Source organism: Vombatus ursinus, unplaced genomic scaffold (assembly GCF_900497805.2).
Source record: "Vombatus ursinus unplaced genomic scaffold, bare-nosed wombat genome assembly UNPS02014781.1, whole genome shotgun sequence".
Lineage (NCBI taxonomy): Eukaryota > Metazoa > Chordata > Mammalia > Diprotodontia > Vombatidae > Vombatus > Vombatus ursinus.
Window position 1 is genome coordinate 30,356,490 of NW_020954559.1, and position 24,921 is coordinate 30,381,410.

At 36.1% G+C, this 24,921-nt stretch overlaps 1 protein-coding gene across 1 annotated transcript in view; it reads right to left on the reverse strand.

The window, feature by feature from the left end:
* Window positions 1-6,902: 6,902 nt before the first annotated feature.
* LOC114046320 (transmembrane protein FAM155A-like) overlaps window positions 6,903-24,921 on the reverse strand; it is a 726,009-nt gene continuing 707,990 nt past the window's right edge. Inside the window, exon 3 of the mRNA XM_027866621.1 lies at window positions 6,903-7,453. Within this exon, the coding sequence (XP_027722422.1) occupies window positions 7,164-7,453 (290 nt within the window). The 3' untranslated portion in view covers window positions 6,903-7,163. The remainder of the gene's footprint in view (window positions 7,454-24,921) is intronic.

The following is a 24,921-nucleotide window of genomic DNA, read 5'->3' on the forward strand; positions in this document are numbered from 1 at the left end:
ATCTTCTTTCAAGTTCAGGTGTTCTAGAAGGCATTTTGAATTGAAATGTTGTCACTTCCTCCCCTGGAATTGTCTTCAAAGCACTTCTTTGGCTCCAGGGAACTGCCTAATGGTAAAACTCTTGTTTAAGTATCTTCTATATTCAAAGCCAAGTTATATCGGTTCATAAAAGGAGTTCCAAAGAGAAGGAAAGGGTGGCGTAGATTTAGGTTTTGGTCTCCTGGAATGGAGCAGGTACTTAATAAATGCTTGTTAGTTGACTGATTTTTCCAAACCTAACAAAGCACATGTCCTCCTTAGTCTATCTAAGGATAAGTTCAGATGTACAACATGTAGAGATTTGAGTAAACAAATCAACAAACCTTTTCAAAATTCCAGGGGGAAAAATATAGCTTCAAGAAGAGAGGAATAAGGGGAAAGGGAAGGGGAAAAGTGGAGAAAAATGTCCAGTTTGTGTTTATTACAACTAACCACTTTTCATTGTTAAGCTTCACTTCCTATTTTATATTGTTTTTCATGATCTGTTGACATTATCTATAAATTGGTGGAAAATTAGAGCATTAGGGCACATTGTTTTTTCAGGTCTATAGTAACACTCCAGTTAATTTGCGAATTAGTAGGCAAGACCTTAAAGCAGCCTATATTGCTTAGGAAACCAAATTTAATCTCAAGACTAAGAGCTGCATTCAAAACTGCCCCAGGACCCCTTCCAACAAAAGGAAAAACAAATTTCACAGGGTCAGTTTGGAATTCTTTTACTATATTAACTACAGCTGCTGTAGTTCTTGACCAGGGATAGGAAAACTTTTGCAACCTGAGGCAAAAGCAGTATCTTTGTAATCTAGGGATCAGACAAGTAATGCAGACTAGTTTAACCAGACTTAATCCATTTAACCATCATTTCCTATTAACTTCCAAAGCTGTTTGGTCTATAAGCTAACCTATATAAACAGGAGCCTTGATCCAAGGGAAGAATGGTCTAGATACAGTCTATTTTCATTTTAGGAACTAAAACATCTAGAGGCAACTCAAAATGTAGGTTTTTATCATTGTCTCTTTAAAACTGATTACCTTAAAAGGCATTTTCCAATTGTCTCTTTGCTTTTCAGAGTGCCTTTAGCTCTAATCTCATTATGTGTCATTTCTTGTGTACTAATGAAACTTTCTGTTTTCTACTTCTGGAAAATTTTGGATAATTACTTTTTCCTCTGTAGGTTTATTATGCTTAGGAAGGAAGGAAGGAGCAATTTTTGTAAGTTAAAATATTTTTTTAAATTTTAATCTATGATTTTATTTTTCTTTCCCTTCTTCCTTCCTTCCTTCTTTCCTTCCCCCTCCCCCTTTACCTTTTCTTTTTCCTCTAACTTAAGTCTCTCCATCTCACTCAGGCTGGAAGTTCAGTAGGCACTTATAGACAGCCCAGTCTTACTATTGATCTGCTCTGTTTTTCCAATCTAGACCAGTTCATCACTCTTCTCCCTCTGCCACCCTCCCCAACCCCCCACCACATTGGAGCCAGAATTAGTATGAACAGAAAATGACCTTTAATCCTACTGCAGCTCAGTAGTTCAAGTGATCCACTAGCCAGAGCTTCCTCAGCTTGTGATATCATGCCCATTAATTTTGCCTCTCTCGAAGTACATTGACATTGCAGTTGATGGTCAGGTACTAGAGATTTGTGGCCAAAAAAAAATCATCTTTTACTTCAAACAGATAACTAAAAGATCAACGAACTACAGCCCATTGAAGGGGCATTCCCACTGCATTAAAGTAGGACATTTCTCTTCACAGATGGAGATCTGAAAGGATATGAAAAGAAATTCAAATAGCCAACATAGTCCATTTTCCAACCATGCTAGTCAATTGAAATGTTACTACACTTATTTTTTTTCTTTCCCCCTAGAGAAAATTAGAACAAAGAAGAGATATTAGAGAAACATAGACTAAGAAAGAAATGTCCTAAAATGTGATTATTTCCTTTTGTATTTTTTATATATTTTGGTTTATTTAGTGCTTTTATAAGAATCCCATATGTTAAAAGGTGAATGGAGAAATGCACTTAAATCTACACTGACATTGTAAACAAGGCACAGAACTTTTACCTAAAAGGATTACTCCCTCCTTCCCCTTGATCTTTTGATAACTAAAAGTATAATAACAAGTCTAATACCTTCAAAAACCTTGTTTTTTAACTAAGGAGATAAAGGGGATATCTACACAACATACCATGATTATTCAAATAAATTAAACGTGATTATTTTTCTAGGTATTTCTAAATATGCAGCTGTTTGGTGTTGTGTAGACAAAATACTCAGCTGTCAAAAGCCTTCACGTATCTGATACCTGCCTGTCCAGGTGAAAAGTGTAGATATGATCTTGAACTGCACCCATTTTTTTAAGTTCCCTAACACTTAATTTTTGTGCTGTTCGATCACTCAGTCTCCAAGTGGCACATGCCTTCTCTTTCCATCCACTTCCAAATGCCTTGACTCTTGGCAGTTGGAGAAGACTTTTGTCATTTTCAGATTGTTATTCCTCCAGTAATGGAGAGGTTTCTTTTGATCTGTCTTCCATGTCACAGTAGGTTTAGTTTTTGAAATAGCATTCTACCAAACAATAGCAAACAAAACAGAACCATTCACAGGAATACTGTGTGTAAGCTGTGTGAAGGAAGAATATCACTGTTCAACGTTTACTTAGTTGATGATGATGATATATATACATATATTATGTATCTATAGATCTACTTATAGATGCGCCATAGATATAAATCTCATTATATATACATATGCATGCATATATAACCAAATATCTGTCTACAGCAATAGTGTCTTCTTTTTCAATGTGTAGATGCAGTGTTTATTGTAAGTAGAACATTGATAATAGAATACACACCTGTAACAAAAGTAAACAGTACCACTGACCCATCTATATTGTAATGTTAACCAGATATTCAGAAACCCATGTGTACCAAATGTAACCTGCCATTTCAGGTTGTATGTGGCTCTGATTTTTTTAGCTCCATACTTCCTATTTTTCTGGGGAAAACAGTTTTTTTAAACCATTCATATCAGTGTTCAGGTAAAACTCCCTTTCGTGTAATGCTTTTTTTTATGTAAAGACTATGTTAAACCATTTCACTGATGTGAGTCAAAAATATTATGCTAATCCCCCTCATTGATTATGTTGGGTTGGTTGAAGCTGTTCACTTACTGTATTTCAAAACAAAACAAAACAAAACAAAAAAACCCAAAACCTTTCTCTTTAGCCAAAGAAAAAAGCCACCATAATGTATTACCAAAGATAAATGCAATAAGGAATAATATATAACTCTAGTTATGTTATCTGACATTTGGTTTAGCAGTGTTGACATATTGCACAAACTCAAATTTCACTATCTGCAGAAAGTAAGACAATCATAGACATGGGGGGATTTTATATGATTATAAAATAAATCTTGTTTTCCTTTTCTTTTTTAAACTTGCTTGCAGAAATATTTCTTTTAATATTGTATCCATTATCATGTATGCAGTGGACATACGGTACAAGGAGAAATGGAACAAGATGACAGGTACAGCAAGGGCAGGGGGTGAATTTATTCTTGTTAAAGTAATAGGTGCACAACATCAAGCATGCTCAAGTTTGTGCTGGGAGATCTATTACAGATGAGAGAAATGGATGAAATGAAACTTGCATCATACATGATTACAGGTTGCTTAATTTCAGAAAGGAGTCATTGCCTACACAGGATTCCCCAGCTGCCACCAAGAGGAGCTGCATCACCCACAGCTGGAGTAGAGACACCATGTTGGAGCGGTTACACGCATCACAGCAATAATCATACCAGGAATGGGATAATTTCCAAATCATAAGAAGAACCAAATAAATTGACACAAACTAACAAACAAACAGAAAACAACAGGACTTATAAACCATTTCAATGCAGGCTAGCTTGGTGGAGATAAGGGATTCATTTTTGCCCCCAAATTTATACTTTGCAATTAAGACTGTATTAATTGGGTCATAAGATTTAGAGTCGGAAGAGATTTTAGAGATCATTCAGTCCAACTCCCTCATTTTACAGATGAGGAAACTGAGGCTCCAAGAGGTCAAGTGACTTGCCCACGGTCACACAGGTAGTAAGGACAGGGTCGAGATTTGAGCTCATATCTCTTGACTCTAAAACCAGGGCTCTCTCCACTATACCACACTGCCTCCATTATTTCACTCAATTTTTGTAATTCTATATTTGGACTATACTTCTATTCATGAAATGCAATGGCAATTTTTTTTTCATCAGCTGTCTTTTCCTCATATCATCAGACACACCAGATAGTGGAAGAGGCCTGTCCCACTTCTTTGTTTAAAGAAAGCCTTTATCAACAAATAATTAAAAAAAAATACAAAGGGAGGGAAAAGATATCACTCTGTGAATATAGCTGGATTTTTTTCTCTCTCTCTCTCTTTTTTTTTTGGTCACTTTGTCCCCTGCTTAGAGAGAAGAAATTCTGGATAATGCCAGTAAAATTTAGATGAAACGGACTTGCTACTATTGTATTGGTAGATTGCTGAAAAGATGGAAATGATCTGTTGTGAACAACAACAAAAAAATGGACTGTTGAATGGTCTTTGCACAGCAGAGGTAGATAAAGGTTATAACAAACTGTTTACTGACCATACACACAAGATAATTACTATAATTAGGAGGTCAGTTGAACAAGAGCGTACCTGGTAAGCGCTTTCTCAGTAGTGACTCAAGCTACCCTGCATTCTTGCAGTACTGCCTAGTTATTGCTCCATAACTTTTCAATGGCTATCCCTGCCCTTATGGAAATCTACGTTCTACCACTAGTTAAGGCTTTTTAATTTTTTATTTCTACAAATGTCCCACACTTGCAACAGTTCAATGATGTTAATAGAGGTGTCGCACCACCCAATCCACCCCTTCCCCATCCTCAGCAACCCAGAGAAAAAAGCACCACGTTTCCTAGCATGAAAATAGTTTTGTTTGTTTGCATGGGAGAAAAAGATGGAAATAAAACAACAGTTAAGTGTTTTTGTTTTTGTTTTTCCATTTTCAGGTGCATTTTTTTTTCCTATTTGCACAGATCACTGTAGGCTTCTCACTTTCAGTAAAACACTATCAAAACAAAGAGTCTTGTAAAATATTTGCACTTTGACATCTGAACAATTCTATTACTTTATTAAGGAGTAGCTTATTTCTTTTGTCAGTTTTGAAGAGATTGGAACAGAAATCTATTTTATTTTCTGAAACAAAATATGCATTACTATATGTAGCTATGTGGCAGGGTAATTACTCTGTTGGAGGGATTAAACTCTGTCAGAACAAAAATGGTTACCAAGGAGTATTTCATATCTAGAAAGTTGGTAACTAAACTTTATTTGTTAAGAGAACATTTTTTTAAAATATTTTTCCTTCATCTCCCTGCTACACAGAAAACATCTCTGAAGTGCACTTTCCCACGTGTAGTTAGAGAATAGGAAGGAATGTAAAATTTTTTTGTTTTTAAATTTTTATTATTATTTTTAAAAACAGCCCTTAATAACATTTCCTTCCATTGATTCTACTGTAAACTCTAAAAAGCCTTTTCAAAAAGAAAAATTTTACACACTCAGCAGGTGAAATGTTCCCACAAAAAAAAGTGATGAAAATGGCAATCAGATTAATCTTTTTCCAAGTCTACTGATAGCTAGATAGGATAGCTGTTTATTGCACACTAATGAAAACAGCTGATTTATTTATTAAAAAAAAAACAATGACAACAGGTTGTTCATCTGTGCTAATGCATTGCTGTGCACCCTTAATAACCAGAGTTACTTTTAACAACATGTCAGAAAAACAATGGATTCAAAATCATACTTATCCTTTGCACAATAGGTGCTTGAGTGTTTCTACTTTCTTTGCCAAGAAGGGGGAAAAAAGTGATGTCAACATCTTTTCTTAGTTTGTCTTCTTCCAAACATTACAGATATTTGCTGGTTACGTAACTGTTGCGGAACTGAAAACGTAATTCACAATGAATGCCAACCTTATACCTCCAAAAGGAAGGCCTCCCAACTAGTCCACTTTGCTGAGCTTAACTGGTTTCACGTACTGTATTCTAAAAAAGGCTGCTCCTGTTCAACTGACCAGTGAGAAAGGACTGGACTTCTCTGAATGGGAACTGGAGCAACACAGTTTGTTATAGTGTTTTTGTTTTTGCTTTTTTTTGCTTTGTTTTGTTTCATTTTATGTAAAAATTTGTTAACTGTCCGATTCCACCTTATATGGAGAGCACTTGTTTGTTCAGCTAAAAGGAACCCCCATCATGCCCCTTTGGGTTTGCTCAGTCAGCTGGTTTGTGCAACAGTGGCAGAGTCACACTGATAGAGTGTGCCCATTCATTGTGATTACACAGACAGAAGCAAGCGGATGTTGTTTGCTTAAGGGGAGGGGGAAGGACACTGGAAAGGGAAGGGCTTGGGGAAGGAGATGGTTTCCATGGGTAGAAGGGACAGTTAGGTTTTTCCTTTTTTTATTTTCTTTTTTTTCCCATTTTTTTTCTGGGTTTTTTGTTTTGTTTTTGTTTTTTTGTTTTTTGTTTTTAATTTTTTTAGATTTTTTTTTTGTTTTTGTTTTTTTGTTTTTTGTTTTTTTTTTTTTTGTTTTTTTGCTATGCCAGGAAGTCATAGCAACCATTCCTCTAATAGAAACTGACAGGACATAAAAGACAGAACTATCAGATGAACACACACAATGACTAGAAATATATAGACAGTGAAAAGACTTAGTTTAGCTTTGAGAAACCATCCCAAAAAATAAAGATCCTGTATTAACAAGTGCAAGAAACAGACCAACAAAAAGGAAAAACAAACCAAAAAAAAAAAAACCCAAACAAACAAAAGATAAAACCAAACTCCAAACATTAAAACACAGTGTATAAAATGGTGTGAGAAATTTAAATCACCATACAGCCTTTTAGTCAATAAAAAGCTGTGTTTGTGTCCTTGTTAGTTGGATTCTGGCCCATCTTTTAAATTTTACCCCAAAGGCCTTGCAATAAGTGATTTAAGGGTAAAAGCACCCAGTTCCTGTTACATTTTACTGCAGTTATTCATTTCACATGGGCCTGTTGAGCGTCTGTCATGACCTCTCTTTTCCTTTACTCCTCGTTAGTCGAATTGTCGTCCAACGTGGTAATGCTGCCAAAGCCCAGTCCTGTTGTGTTCTGTGCTGCTGACGCTGTTAGCACTGTATGCAAGAGAATCAATACAAGCACACACAGTTTGAGCCTGCTGTTGCACAGTCTTGATGCTGATGAAACTGTGAGCGATGTCCTGTGACATGATTCATTTATATTTGTAGTCCCTTTGGATTCATTATCTGATAATAGTCCCCATCTGACATCACAGCATTCTGGTTCTGCATTGGTTGGAAAGTTTTCATACAACCCTGTGGAATGAAAAAAAAAAGAAAGAGAGAATATAGAATGAATGGCAAGTTGGGAGGGAGGGAACAAGGCCAAGCTATTTTAAAGTGGGGCTGATACCTCATGATTCCTCTGCCTCTCCTATAAAAAGTGGAGATGTGATCCCTCAACCTCACATGTCATTATCAAACACTTAGGAGGCCTAAAATAACTATATTCAACTTTCAAGAAAAAGCAATAGCCAATGTAACACTTTATAGCAACATCTCATCTAAATGTCACAACCCTTCGAGGTATTATTATCCTTACGAAAAATGAAGGTTCAGAAAGGTTTACTCACTGGCTAAGAGACACAACTAGTAAGTGTGTGAAATGGGGATCTGAATTCAGATCTCTCAAGCCCCATGGCCAGCACTGTATTCATGATGCTTTCTTAGTAACTCACACCTGCTTTTTTCCTCATCCTTCAATAAGGAAATTGATTAAGAGAACACCAATATCTGTATATGGTTACTTATACTCACTCCAGTTGTGGCCATGTGATAAAAATCACCAGATGGATTTTACATGTTTAACTATCTCAGTACATAGTGAAAAAGTTATTTCAATGCGGAAATTAGCCTTCATCATCCCCGATCACCTCAAACAAATACTTCCTTGTTCTACACGTGGCCTGGACTATAATCACAGTCCATGAGAGTTCAAGGTTGTGGTGATTGTATGGATCATGCAGACAAGTACGGTGAAATTTATCAAAGCAAATCTTGTTATTTTGGATCATTTCCGGAGATCATATGCACTCAATTATAACTGTTCAAAATGTTTCTGATGAAAAAAGTGAATAAGGTGGCATGTAAATAGTTGCGATAGAGATAACATGCTCAACCACTTCACACACTTCTTGAAGAAGGTATCTTAATACCTCATGCTACTTCCCACAGCATCTAACACAATGCTTCGCATGGAGTGACTGTTGAAGGAACACTGACTGAATGATTGGCAAATGTATATTTCCAACCAAATGAACCAGTTAGTGTGATATTTAAAGATATTGTATGCATGCAAATATGATTACATAAGGGTTCGATGTAAATTCTAAAATGCAATGTGAATGTGCTACTTATAGTCTAAAGATTAGATTTGTGATTTCATTGGTATAGGTAATTTCAAGTTCACACACACACACACACACACACACAGAGTGTTTGTTTAGCCAAAAGGAAGCCCCATCTTGTCCCTTTGGGTTTGCTCAGTCAGTTGGTTTGTGCAACAGTGGCAGAGTTACACTCATAGCATGTGCCCATTCATTGTAATTACACTCACAGAAGCAAGCAAATGTTGTTTGTTTAAGGGGGAGAGAAAGGAGACTGGGAAAGGAAGAACTTGGGGAAGGAGATGGTTTTCATGAGTAGAAGTGACTGTGTGTGTGTGTGTGAGTGTATGTGTGTGATTATGTGTGTGCTTGTGTGTGCACATGCATGTATATACATAGGTATATATTTCAAATAAGTAAGTTCACTTTAATTTGTACGAGGGGAATGGAGTGACAGTCTAAAGTATGGATTTTTTTACGTGTAGTTTTTTTTATTGACAAGTACTCATCTATTAAATGAGAGATCTGAAATAAGTGACCTTTAATTTATCTTCCCCTTTATATTTGTGATCATATGATCCTATCATACATATATGTACAAGCATATGTATATAGGTGTATGTTTGCACATGTGTATATAGTACTGTCTCCTGATTTCTGGTCTTTTCCTGTTCTTATCATTCTGTATGACAGAATATACGAGAAGATTGATCACTCTGCAACAATGCTCAATCCCCTCTTCAAAAAACCTAACCTTCTATGACTCTCCATTCACTACTAAATGATTTCAAAAAATCTTAAACCTGGTATTAAAGCTACCCAATCTATCTCAAACCAACCTCTCCAGTCTTATTTCCCACTTTTTTTTTCCTTCATGAATTCAGCCAAATTGGCATACCCTTTATGACCTGAAAACATAAAGTATCTACCTGCCTTCACACTTCTGTTCTTCTGTTCATTCCACCAGAAATAAACTCCCAATTATCTCTATTTATCAAAATCATACTTATCCTTCAAGGCACAAATTAAATCTCACTTCCTAAATTAAGTCTTCCTTTTCAGCACAGAGGGGATATACTTCTTCTCTGTCTGAACTACTATAGAATTTATTTTATGTAAGAAGCTAGTCAGAGGATTCCCCTGATTAATTTGTTGAGCTGTTGAAGTGGTTAACTTTGTTTGGGACTTTAATTGTTTCTTACCTATTTAGAACGAAATGATGGGCCTAAGCTGTTGTACATTAATTTCTGATTAAAAGGTTGGATATTGTGCTGGCCAATAAAGATGAGAATCAGCTAGAGAATGGCCTCTTTCCCCACTCCTTTTCTTTTTTAATCTTTTTGTTTTGTTCTGTTCCAAAATTCTAGAGAGATCTTGATAGCAATATACAGCAATTGCTGTATTAGGAAGGATCATAGATCCTTCAAATAAGAAGTTATGGTCTCATTAAAATACCTCAACTTTGCCTCTCCATTGATAACCCTTCCAAATAGAACTAGTTATTATAGTGTCTATAAACTAAAGGAAAATCTATTATGTGCCCTTATATAGGATTACATAGTTATAGGAATTAAAGGTAAAATGAAATAAAGATGTTTGTCAATATAATTATAATTTTACCCAGATTAACGTTTTTTTTAAAAAATGGTGGCATCTTGAAAAATGTTTATTTGTCCTTATTTCTTCTCTATCCTGTGCCACAACTCTAGTCCAGGCATTAATACCCTCTAATCTAGTCTACTGCAATAGCCTCCTGGTTGGGTCCCCTGCTTCCAATCTCTTTTATCTCTAATCCATTTTCCACAGAGGGGTCAAACTGATATTCCTAAAGCATGGGTATGACTGCACCATTACCCCTGCTCAGAACTCTTTAGTGACTCTCTACTGTTGTTAAGATAAAATACAAACTTCTCTGTTTGGCATTTAAAGCCCAAACAATTCAGTTCCAGATTACCTTTCCAGGTATGTTACTCGGCTTCATGCAGCATTTTTTCCAATCAAACTGACCAACTTGTTATTCCTTATGGAGCACATGTCATTTCTCCCCAATGCTTTTACATAACCTTTCCATATTGGAAATGTTCTTTTTCCTCACTTTGCCCTCCAGGGGTGGGCAGCCTCAAGGCCACATGTGGCCCTCTAGATCCTCAATTCAGTCTGAATTCAAAGGGCCACACTTGAGGATCTAGAGGGCCACATGTGGCCTCAAGGCTGCAGGTTCCCCACCCCTGAACTCTCTGACTTCTTTCAACGCTCAGCTCAGGTATCAATTCTCACTTGAGACATTTCTGTTTTTCCCTCACCCATGCACAGTAATTAATATTCTCTGCCCATATGAAATCACTTTCTATTTAATAAGCTTTTTGCTTACTCATTTGTGTACATTTTGTGTTCCCTTGCATTATGTAAATGCACTAAGGTAAATCATTGTTTAAATTTTTATCTTACAATTCTCGATATTTTGCACAAAGGAGATTTTTAATAAATGGATTTTTTTTAAACTATGCAATAGACATTAGTTAGCTATTGATATGTATTCTTTCCACTTCTCTCTTACAACCTTGAATTAGAGAGGTCCTTTACCTTTAACGATTACATAACTTTTTCAAATTCGAGAGTTGGGAAGGACTTCATTAGCCCTTTAGTCCAACCCAACATAATAGAGCCAGTGTGGGGCCATCCCTCTGGAACAAGACTTCTCTTGGCTTCTTTGGGACCATGACTCTGGGTATTATTACCAGTGCTGGGCCAAGATAATCCCATTCACTTCTTGGCTTCCATCTTGTATATTCTCTATCGCAGTCCAGCCTAAATAATCTTTTCTACCTTCTTCCTTACCCATTCTCACTCACGGAGCCTTCTCCGTATCAGGAAAAGGCACCCTCATCAATCCTTTGGAATTATGGTTGTTCAATTGAATTGTTGTTAAGGTGTTCAAAGTTGTTTGTTTTTACGATATTGTTGTCATTACATACATTTTCTCCTGTCTTACTTCACTCTGCATCATTTCATATAGGTCTTCCAAGGTTTCTTTGAAATCATCTCTTTTATAATTTCTTATAGCACTGTAGCATCTTATCACATTCATATATTGTCATTTATTTTCATTTCTAATTAATGGTAGTTTCTAGTTTTTTTCCATTATGAAAAGAACTGCTATAAATATTTTTGTACATATGGGTTCTTTTCTCTTTCTTTGATGCCTTTAGGATATGGAGCTAGGAACTTCTCTTTGCCGAGGCCAAACCTACATCTCTTCCATCAGATTGTACCTTCTAACATTCCCACTATCTGAAAAAAAGTCCATATCTTTCCAATCCTGAAAATAATAACCCTCACTTGATCATATCATCTTTACTAGCTATCATACTATATCTCTACTCCCTTTTATTAGTAAAATCCTTGAGAAAGTGTTTAATACTTGGTATTTCCACTTCTTCTCCTCTTACTCTTTTCTAAACCTTATTCAATCTGCCTTCAAACATTCAGTGGAAACTGCTGTTTCCAAAGTTAACAATGGTCTCTTAATCACCAAATCTAATTTTTTTCAGTTTTCTTCAAGTCTGACACTGAATTTATTATATTTCCTCCCAAACTCTCCCCTTTGCAAACTTCCCTATTACTATCCAGGATACCACTATCCTCTTAGGAATTCAGACTTGAAACTTAGGTATCATCCTTAATTCCTCACTATTTCCTCTTCCCTCCCTCCCCACCTCCAATCCAATCTGTTGCCAAGTCTTGTCAATTTTACCTTTATACTACTTCTTTTATATGCCTCCTTTTGTCCTTGGACACTGCCACCACACTGGTGCAGACCCTCATCACTTCATGCCTGGACTATTATAATAGGGTGCTGATTGGTTTTCTTGCCTCATATCTCTCCCTGCTCCAGTCTATCCTCCACTCAGCTATTAAATTTATCTTTCTAAAAGCACAGGTCTGACTATATGACCACTGCTTCTAGCCATCCTATAACACCCTATTCAATAAAGTCCAATGGCTCCCTCTTGCTTTCAGGATAAAATCTAAAACCCTCTGATATTCAAAACCTTTCATAGTCTGACTCCTTCTTACTTTTCTTTTCTATTATTCTTACACCTTAGTCCCCCCTCTCCCATCCATGTGCCCTGTGATTCAGTGATACTTGTCTCTTTACTGTTCCTCAAACAAGATGTACCATCTTCTGACTCCATGCATTTTCACTGGCTCTATCTCATGCTTGGAATTCTCTTCCCCTCCTCATTTCCACCTTCTGATTTCTCTGACTTTTTCCATCTCACCTAAAATCTAACTTTTTACAAGAAGACTTTCCTGATCTCCCTTAATGCTAAAGCTGCCAGTCAGGGTTATGTCCAATTTAGTCTGAATTTTCTTGTTTGTGTGTTGTCTACCCTGCCTCACATCAGACTTTCAGCTACTTGAGAGCATGGGCTATCTTCTTCTTTTTTTGTATCCCCATAGCTTAATATAGTGTCTGGCACACAGTAAGTGCTTAATAAATGCTTGTTGACTGAAGAACTATTTTTCATATCCTTTAAAGTCAATTTATTGTGGACTGACTTTTGTCTAATGGATTTTCCTGTTGTTTTGTTTCCTTTTATTTTGGTTGTGATATGTTCTATTGATCTCCACTTGTACCATATAAATCCTAATAACTAGTTTATTGAAACCTTTTCTTGCTCTGTGCCTGACTTGTTCATTTAGCTTGCATGTACTCAACATATATCATCTCATATATATGTATATATCTATATATGTATATTTGATAGATCTTTGTCTAAACAAATTATATTTGGTTTCAAGTTGGGTTATAATAATAGAATCATGTAATTTTAGAACTGGTCCTCCTATACAACTGCCTCCTACTTTCCATAGACCTAAGCATTCCTTCCCATCCCATATATGCTTCAGTGCTTTGATTAATCAGTGAATATCATTGATATGGATAGTTAATATTTTTTAAGGCAAGCCACATTATATTAATCAGCAGAAAATGATTTGAGATTTGTCATAAGTAACATATTAGTAGAGATAACTAAAAGTTTTCTTTTAATTGGATAGAAGTATTAGAACAAAAATGATGTCATTTGAAGAGTATTTATCATGATCACAGAAAGGCACATTTTGCCAACATTAGTTTCATGTTGATATGAGCTAAGTGCTTCCAAACTTTTAGCCCTCATTTCCCTCCCTTGTGTCTTTGTTAGGTGGAGTTAGAGAATTTGCTAAAGATAAGACAGAATAGGAATGTGACTCATTAATAGCTAACCAAGAGATTGGTCTGGAAAACATCTTCAAAATGGCATAAATAAACAATTTTGAAACCACATGGGAAACATAGGGAGTGGGGAGAGGCTAGCCAGGGCCAGAGCCATTTCTGTGGCTTCATTTCTATCAGTCTTGACACCCAAGCTGTCATGTTCTGATTTATTCTTGTGCATGTGTTTGCTATCATGTAAATCCATGTTTAGTATTAGAGAAAATAGCTTTTAAGATATATGTTTAAACTTCCATGATATGCCTTCTATATTTGATTCCATAGAAATAGTGTTGATATAGAGCAAGCATTAAAAAAAAAATTACGAGTCACCCCAAATTACACTAACAGGTCCTTTCCTCTGAAGTAACACAAATAAAATTAAATAAATGAGTTTTATATTGTTTATTGCGTTTTCTAGCATGAACATATGCATGCTGGGCAGTAGACATTGCAATTTGTTTTGACCTATGTGTTGCCACTGGACTCAGATGACTCTGGAAGACAGAGTGAGGCTGAAGACTTTGCACAGCCCTGCCTCACTTAAATTCAATTTACTTGCAAGTCAAGACATCACCCTCTTGATGTCATTACTCCTCTTTGAGATGCATGCTGGACAAATAAAAAAGAGGTTAATTTCTTTTTGTGGATAGTCTAGAGAATTTCCTAGGGGGAAAAAAACTTTTGAATGCTTTTGAACATATATAAAACATAAAACATACTTTCCTCATTTCTTCATTTTTTAAGCACATGCAAGAAAGCCTTAAACACACACACACACACACACACACACACACACACACACACACTTTTTTTTGTAGAGATCTACCTAAGGACTGATTCTTTGTCATAGAATTGGAAATGGGCAAAATATTATTCTAAGGTAACTTTTATTAACAATATTATAATAAATGCAAGAGGCTGTGTGTCACAGTGGAAAGAATGCTGGATTTGGTATCAAAGGACCTGAGTTCATTTCCTGGCTCTCGCCTATGTAACCTTGGACGTAATTTTTCAGGGCCTTAGTTCCTTATTTGTAAAAGATTGGGGTTGGGTTATGAGTGCTAATGTCCCTTTCTGCTCTAAATATATGATCCTATGAATTATTTAGAAGAGTATTCAAACCCTATTCAACAGGTAAGACCACTTCTTGATCAAATTATAACAAAGTTACACAAAGATGTGCCCTTCTGTAGTATAGGACAATGAAAATGTGAATATTTCTGAGAATAGAGTAACATGAGCACACAAGAAATATGTATGGCGGGGTTCACTTTTATTAAAGTCAAGGGATCCATACATCTTAGTGCACAATGTACTTGTTGTAGGGGAAAATGAAAATTGCCTTAATAGATCTATAAATTAACTATAATGGAATGAATGTAATGAAATACTATTGTACAATAAAAAACAATGAATAAGCAGATTTTAAAAAAAAACCTGGAAAGACTCCTATGAACTGATCCAAAGTGAAATGAGCAGAACCAGGAAAACATTGTATATCATATCAACAACATTGTGTGATGATCAACCATGAATGACTCAGCTTTTCTTAGCAACACAATTATCTAAGACAAGTACAAAGGGATCACAAAGGAAAATGCTATCCACATCCAGATAAAGAATTGATGAACTCAATGCAGATTGAAGCATATTTTTTTCACTTACTTCATTCTTTTTTGTGAGTTTTTTTTCCTTTTGATCTATTTCTTCCTTCACAATTGTGACTAATGTGGAAATATGTTTTACATGTATAACCTATATCAAATTACCTACCATTTTGGGAAGAGGGGAGAGAGGGAGGGAGAAAAAAATTAGAACTCAAAATCTTGTAAAAATGAATGCTAAAAATTGTCTTGACATGTAATTGGGAAAAAAATAAAATGCTATTTAAAAAAAACTGTAAGTGATCCTATATGAAATTTAAAACACAGGCCTATGTTTAAAAGATGCAGCAGAAAACTTCCTCACTCAAACAATCAATAAGCTCAGTTGTTTTTCCCTTGTACATCATGCAGAAGTATAAATTAGATTTTTGAAAGCATTTTGAGACTAAGCAGAGAATTCCCATAGTCAATGAATGGTAACTAAAGTCAACCAGCATTTTACTGGAAGGGCAAAGATTGCTTGCAGTCAAAGAGAATACAATCTAAACAGAAACTTAATACTCATAGTACTAAATCCCACATTTCACAGGGCCATGTTCCCTATATTGGTAAGAATATATATATATTTTTAAAAGTTATAGAGATTTTCCTATAAGGGAAATAAAACAAAGATATCCTATAAATCTCTCTCTACTAACTCTTATTACAATTTCAATGAATTCTTTGTATCAGGCTTCTAAAATTGGACAGTTAAAATTAACTTTTGTAATTTTTTTGACTCACAATTTGGAAAATAGACTGTGTGTTCTCTATTTCACCATTAATGTTATTATATAAATAATCTTAATATGTGACCATGATCACGTTCCTGCTGTACTCAAAAATCATCAATGGCTTCCCATGTCTCAACAAATAAGGGTTTAAACCCCTAACCTTGGCTTTCAAGACCTCAAACATTTGGTTGCAACTTACATACCTACACTTATGTCATATGACTCCCTTTCATATATTCCTGGTTCTATGCCAAATGGAATCCTCTCCAATTCCATGACCTTACCCAGTTCCCCCCTGTCTCCATGCCTTTGTTCATGTTTTATTCACATTTATCTCATGTTTGAAGTAGGCATATATAAAAGAGAAAGAGAAAATTAGAATAAGACTTACTTTCCCATTTTGCTATTGGTCCGAGGAACAAGTAATGCTTGGTAGAGAACAGAGATTGGTAGAAACAAGGCATGCATGTATTGGGCTTCTACAGAATAAAGTCATTTCTTTAAAAATAATGATGGCAGCAGTGGCTTCTGGTATTGTGACCAAGGAGTCAAAAGTGCTGCTAGAACTTTAGATGCACTTTAGGCTAGGCATATTGATGCCTGAGAAAGAGCTAAGATTCCAAAAGAAATACTACTCCTAGAGAGCTTCACCAGAGTTTTCAACTCTACCAGTGCTACACGGACTTCTCATTGTTCTTGAGAGTTTTGCTTTCTACTATTGGACATATCTTTGATATCATGCTTCAAGAAATTAAAGAAAATTTCCTTGGACTATTAGAATGACTAATTTGAAAACAGAATTTATAGCATAATGCCAGAAAGAAAACTTAAATTTAGTATATCAATAAATAAGATTCTCAAATACCTTCCAAATTCCAAATCAAAGAAAACATCACAAATTGCCAGGCAGGGACATAATGTACCAAGGAATCCATGAAAGGAAACATTATAATAGGGCGTGATAGAAAAGAAAACAAATCTGGCCACCATAACCATTAAAACATAAAAATTCATATAGAATTAAAATTAGTTGTCTCTCATATGTTATGCCTTAGGAGATCTTTAAAAAAAATGAATGACTATTATCATCTCAGACAAGCCAACAGTAAACATATACAGGTATAAAAGACATAAACAAGGAAACTACATTAGACTTTAAGGCATTGAAAATAATGAAATAATACTCAAATACAATGGACCTATGATCTCATCAATTCAGAAGTCCCCTCTAGGAACAGAGATCACGATCTATCCATATGATAAAAATATCAACAGCTTTCACAAGAATAAATACTAAAGGTCAATAATCATATGAAAAAATGTTCCAGTTCACTAATATTAAAAGTATAAATATAAATTAAATCATTCAGGTTTCAATTTAAACCTATTAGATTAACAAATACAATAAAGCAAAGGAAAATGGTAAATATTAAAAAGATTGTGGAATATCAGGCCCACTAAAGCACTGGTGTTGGCTGTGAGGCTGCATCTATGAATTTGCCCAGTAGTTCTAGAAAGCAATTTGGAATTGTACAAGACAATTTATTAAACTGAAAATAACCTTTAATTCAGTGACAATATAGACAGAGAAAATATCCCATATGCACAAAAATATTTATGCATTACTTTTTTTTGACAGCAAAAACCTGGAACAAAATAAGTGTGCATTGATTTGTGAACAGCTAAACAAATTTGGTGTATATTTGATATAAGGGAGTATTATAGAGCCATAAGAAATGATAAAAATTAAAAAATTTAGAGAAATTGTGAAGATTCACATGAACTGATGGATCTCAAAGTAAACAGAACCAAGAGAACAATTTGCACAATGACAACAAAGTAAAAGAAAACAAATTTGAAAGGTACCAGAACTCTGATCAAGGCAATGCCACATCATGACTTCAGAGGACTGAGGATAAAACATACTCTGCTCTTCTCAAAAAAGGAAGTAATGGACTATAAATGCTGGGGTTCTGTGTGGAAGAGAAGTCATTGGGAAAGATATAAAAGCATCAATAAACTTGTATTTAACTTTTTAAAGAGCTGAATACTTTTTTTAAAGGCAGTAGAATAATATAGGGAATACACTGACCAAGTAAGAATTTTTTAAGGGTATGTATAGATGATCAAAGTAAGGGCAAAAAATGGAGAAAAAAATAGAAAGCAGTGGCTTGGTCCTGAAAGGATAGTATCAAGAGCATTAAAACTAAGAAACTAAAGCTAGTGATAAATGCTATTGATAATATAGGAACCTTGTTACCATGGTACTTACATGACAACAAGAAACTTAAAAAAGAGATATGGTCACTGCTCAGGAGGAACGATATGAAGAGATCAAATAAATGAACAAGGCAAAGCATCTCAACTTATTTTCCTTTCATTTTCACTCCCAAGGAGAAAATCAGTCAAACTTGGAAGGATAGAAGAAAAAATGATTAGTAGGGAATTTAAGTCCAAGATAGTGAGATGATGAGAGTACAAATATGTCCTCAATGAGCTCAAGTCATCAGCTCTGGGTGAACTAACTCCCAGGATATAGAAAGAACTGGTGGGTGAGATAATAGAGCCATTGCCATCAGTAGTCTTTGAAAAATCATTGAGAATTTGAGAGATGTGACAGGGCTGTCGTTCAGTTGTTTTCAGTTGAATCCAAATCTTTGTGACCCCATTTGGGGTTTTCTTGGCAAAGTTACTGGAGTGGTTTTCCATTTCCTTCTCTAGCTCCTTTTACAGATGAGGAAACTGAAGCAAACAAATTTAAGTGACTTGCCCAGGGTCACATGGTACCTGAGACCAGATTTGAACTCACAAATATGAGTCTTCCTGACAACAGACCTCAGACTCTATCCGCTGCACTGCCTAGCTGCCTGATGACAGGACTAAAGACAGGCAAATATAAGAAAGAGCTGAGTAACCAGTAGGTCCATATTTGTAAGCATTTAGTACCAAAGGAATTATACCAATCTTTCTGTTTATCCTTGTCTAGATTATCCATGATTGGTGTATTTAAATAAACCAGGTATTTGCTTATCCTTGATTGGTGAATTTTCTTTCTTTCTTTCTTTCTTTTTTTGTGAGGCAATTGGGGTTAAGTGACTTGCCCAGGGTCCCACAGCTAATAAGTGTTGAGTGTTTGGTCTGAGGCCAGATTTGAACTCAGGTCCTCCTGACTCCAGGGCTGGTGCTCTATCCACTGCGCCACCTAGCTGCCCCCAGATTGGTGAATTTTCAAAGATCACTGACTCACTCTGTTTATTACTGAGTATAGTAATATTTGGGAATCCCTAATTTTTAGGAACCTCTTAGTTCATCATAGCATCCTGGAAGATCTAACCTAGTTAAACTTCAGCTATGCCAGTACATATTCCAGGATCAGGACAAAAAAGATCTGGGTGACTCTGTCCCAAATAGACTGGGTCATGTCCTTGCTGTAGCCTTTGTTTTTGTATCAGTAAATTGTAAGATAAATTCCTGAAAGTATGACCTATATCTCTCCTCCTCAAATTCCCAAAGGAATGATATCAAGCACTATTTATATATTTCTAAACCATAACAGGAACTTAAAGACCTTGGTGTCTTGCATAGTTCTATGTTTATGGTTTTGTGCTTAGATTTAGCCCATATTACTAATTTATTGCTTTTATCATTGCCAGAAATCACTCTTAAAAAAAAGTGGGTTCTTACTTAAGAATACCTCACCTCATATTATGTTTCTATGTATTATTTGCTCTTCTGCTGTATAAGCAAGGCACTCAGGAGCCCCTATATTTTTACATTGTAAATCAGTGACCCTTTGGTTCACTGCTAATGCTCTTGAATATCCATTATATCACCCACATGCTTTTTCCATTTCTAAATGCTTGGTAACTGTACCTATGTGAAGGAAATACCCTGGAAAACAGGAAATTATGTAAATGGCCTTGTGGCTGCAGTGCTTCAAACTATGAAGCATAATTGAAGAGACACTCAGTATGGCTAATGCTTTGATCAATTGCAAAGCATTTACAGAACTAGCTCTATTTCCTGATTTTCTTGTCAGAGAGAAACCCAGACTTCTTATGTAATCAAAGAACGTATATAGACATTTTCAGGTACATGGGCATTCCTGTACATACAAACAGTGCCTAATAGTTTAAAATCATTTAAATACCTGCTAGATATTCTGCCTTAGAAAGGGAGTGTGGTTAATTTTAAATGTCAGCAACACATTCTTTATTATATTTAAAACAAGGAAAATTTAAAACACTTTAACAAAAGAAAGTCATCTGCGATTTTCTTCAAGCATGCCTTCAGAAAACTAGTGACAAAAAAACAAGCAATCTTATAAGAAGTGTGAACATAAATAATAGAGTAATATTTGTAAATAATAGAGTAATGGCTCACATTTACATAGCATGCTAACTCTGGCAAAACACTTTCTTCCTAATGGTGCTGTGACATATGTAGAACTGGTTTCCTTATCCCCATTTTATAGATCAAGAAAGTGAAGATCTAACAAGTTAAGTAGCTTGTTGAAGGCCTCCCAGCTATTAAAGTGTCTGAGTTGTGATTCCATCCCAAAAGACAATAGAACTCATACATCCAAATGTCTGTTATACTTGGAAACATAGATCTGGAGGCAGAAGAGATCTCAGAGGCCATCCAACTTCATTTTGCAGTTGAAAAAATGGACCCAGAGAGATTATGTAACATGCATAAGGTGGTGAAAGTAGTGTCAGATGCGGGATTTGAACCCACAACCTCTGACTCCATAGCTAGTGTTCTTTCCATTGTATGATGCTGCAATTCAAGGCAGTCCAATAGGGAAGATGGACATTATGGCTCCACTACATCTTCAATTACAAAGTTTTGCTACTCAGTATGGTCAATAATCTCATTCATCTGCATTAGGGTTGCAGAGGACTTTTGGTAATTTCCAAAATTCAAATCCATCCTTAAAAGACAAAGATTCATAAGTATTGAAGATATTCAGAATTGGCTACCAGTTCTCAAGTGGAAAATTTCAAAATTCCCCCTACTCCTTTAAGTTTTAGGGAAAAAATATGTTAATTCTACAGATGGGAATGTTAGCCAGAGAGGGCAAGATAAGCAATTTCTAAGCCTAGTAGCTAGAAAAGAATAAGAAATCAATGACTTTTCTCCCCTCTTCCTCCTTCACCACTCTGCAATATTTTATATGGCTAACCAGTTACTCCTACTTAATTCCTCTCTCTTCTTTTGGCTTCTGTGATAATGTACTCTCATGGTTCTCCTCTGGCTCCTTCTTTCTCCCTATTGCTTCTGGCTCCTCATCCTAATTCCTCTCCTTAAATGATGGTATCCTTCAAGTGGCTTTCCTTGGTCCTCTCTTATTTCCTCCTTCCTGGACTATCTTCTTGCTTGCTATCTCTCCTCCCCAGTCTATCCGCCTCTACTGTGGCCCTTATAATCTTTTTGATGCTCTATCTGATCACCTTACACAAATACTCCAATTGCTTCTCACAGTCTGTGGAATAAGGTGTAAAGTCACTAACCTGGCTTCAAGGCAAGACCTTCTTTTTCAACTCTGTCAGTCTCCTACCAATCAATCAATAAAAATTTATTAAGTGCCTACTGTGTGCCAGACTACTATGTGCTAAGCTCTGAGGATACAAAAAGAGGCAAAAGATAGTCCCTGCCTTCAAGAAGCTACATCTACTAGGGGAGACAACATACTAATATATATGTACAAGGCAAGCTACGTACAGGAAAAATAATAAATAATTAAACAAATAATTAATTAAAAGAGAGAAAGCAGAGGGTTACTTCCTGTAAAAGTAAGATTTGAGTTGGGACTTAAAGGAAGCCAGGGAGTTCAGTAATCAGAGTGGAGGAGGTAGAACATTCCAGGCATGGGAGTCCACCAGAGAAAATACCTGTATGTAAGAGATGGAGGGCCTTATTTGTGGAAAAGCCAGAAGGCCTTCACCCATCAAGAGCACAGGTAGGAGGGAACTTTTACTAGGACAAGGACTTTTGTCCCACTAGTATCTAGTCCTTCCTGTGTCACTAGGCTTAGGAGAAGATTTCCTCAGAAAGTGACTTTGGAAACTTCTTTGTACTAGAACCAACTACTACTTTTGGTAAAAAAAAAAAAAAAAAAAAAAAAGAAACTCCCCCCAAAAAAACCCCCAAAAAACAACCTATCTATTTTGTTCAACTTCATTGAACTCTCTGAGGAAACAACAAAGTCTTGGGTTTTTGGAATCAGACTCATGCGAAGATCTCATCTGGACCAGTCTCAGATACCAGTCCCCTTTCTACTAAGCCCTAGGAGAATACAAGGACCTTAGATACAAAACCAGATTATAAGCTATGTATACACTCCACATTGGGGGAGCTAAGTGGTACAGTAGATAGAGTGCTGGGCCTAGAGTCAGGAAAATTCATCTTTCTGAGTTCAAATCTGACCTCAAAGACTTACTAAGTGTGTGATCCTGGGCAAGTCACTCAACACTGTTTGCCTTAGTTTCCTCATTTGTAAAATAAGCTGAAGGAGGAAATGGCTAACTACTTCTGTATCTTTACCAAGAAAACTTGAAATGGGGTCACAAAGAGTTGGACATAACTGAAACAACTGAACAACAACACACTCAACATTCTGGAAATATTTTAGGAATGCATCATCACTTATTATCTTGGTGTGAGGCAAAAAGAACTAGTCAGGCCTCTAGGGCCTTAATCACCAATATTTACTGACCCAAGTATCCAACCTGATCACCTTGCTGTTTCAACCTCTTTGTCCCTTGTTTTTGAGACAATACTACCTCGCTCTCGTGTCTGTTGTCACAAGATCTTGGAGGATGAACTCTCATTTAATTGGTATTTCCTCTATGTTATGGCTGACAACCCTCTCTCTTTCTTTGCTTTCTCCTCTCCATTTGCTGCATATATATATATATATATATATATATATATATATATATACCCTATTCCCTTAAACACTGTAATTAATTATGTAATCTATTAAGGGGAACATTCTTTTTCCCTACAACCACTTTTCAATCCCCATCCACTTTAGTCCTAACATATCCATCCTCTTCTGCCCAACTATTCCATCATGCCCTCTGTAACACCTGTTCTCTTATAAACTTCCCTTCACATCTTTTCTTCTTGCACTCTTTCCATTTTCTTATACTCGAAGAAATCTGGTTCCTTTAGAAGACAATGGGTTTTCCTTCTCTCATGACTCCCAAACATACTGAGTCAAAAGGAACAGAAAAATGCCTTCCTTCTCATTCCCATTTTCAAGCTGTCCCTTTGCCACCATCACTAGGCAACTGCTTTAAGGTTCATTTTATGATGCATCTAAATTGCCAAGTCCATACACTTGTGGTAGTTACCTACTGACCGCCAGATCATTCTCCCTCTTTTCTCAAACAGATCACAGCCTTTCTCTCAAACTCTAAATCCTGTCCCCCTACTTGGGTATTTTAATACACATGTTAATGTCTCCTCAAAATTCCTCACTTCCTTGTTAATTAACTTTATCAACTCCTATGGACCATGTCTTCTTTCCACTTCAGCTACCCATAGGGATGGTCACAACTTAGGTTTCACAGTAAATATGCTACCTTTATTATCATGAACTCTGATTATGGCTGCCTAATATTCCATCTCTCCTAAAACACTCTTCTAAAAATTATTCTTCATCCTCACCATGACCTCTGATCCCTCTACTATTTCCTCTACTCACAGTCCATAATCACTTTTCTGGTCTCATTTTTAGTTTAATATTTTAACTTCACAGTCTTATGCCCTATGGTATCTTGTCCCCTTTTCCTATTTTCATTTACACTTTGCCTAGCACCAACCCATCCCCTCCTCAATATGACTTTTTTGTTCCTACTCACATTCTAGTAAATGCTTAAGAGGGAGATTACATAAACATACAGGCTTGGTTCATTACTAATTTATTTACCTAAACTAAGCAGGGCCCAATTTTCAAAGCAATCTTTCGATTCTTCTCTCATTTACTCACATCCTCCATAGTGGTTGTTCTAAATCTTTTCTTTGCACTTAGAGTCACCTCCTCCTGCCTTCCTTTCAATAATATATCTTGTCTCCTACTTTACTGAGACCATCCTTCCTGAGCACCCTCTCCTCCCTTATTTCACATCTCAAATCCCCTCTTTGTTGTTGGATGCTTTTTTTCTTTGCCAATGACAACAATACTATTTATTTTCTTTATTATATGTGTATCATTTATTCTCTTCATATCTCCACTAGGAGCAGACCCGTTCCATCAAACTCATGCTCTTTCTTTAATCTCTTGTTATCTGCTGACTCTTTTCCCTCCCTGTGCCTACAAACACTCTTCTTGTCCCTGAGGAAGTAATTTCACTCAAATTTGAAACTCCCATACTTGGGTCTAACTGTCTTAACTGGTGAGGAGTACAAATTCAAGTAGCTCACTCCACCTACATGGTCCCAGACCACTAAGTCAGACCATGATTCACATGTATCTGGGTATCCTCTTCAGACAAATTGACATATGCCCTGAAGCCACTTCTATCTTAGTGCAATCACTCTCTCTGCTAAACCTCCTGTTTTCTATCTTCCTATCTCTTCCTCTAGGCTCAGTAATCAAACTGATGATGCTATTGTTCCTGGAAAGGGCACATGGATGAACTCACCTTCCCAGTGCCTCCAGATGCTCTCTCTCTCTCTCTCTCTATCTCTCTCTGGCTTTCTAGATAGATAGATAGATAGATAGATAGATAGATAGATAGATAGATAG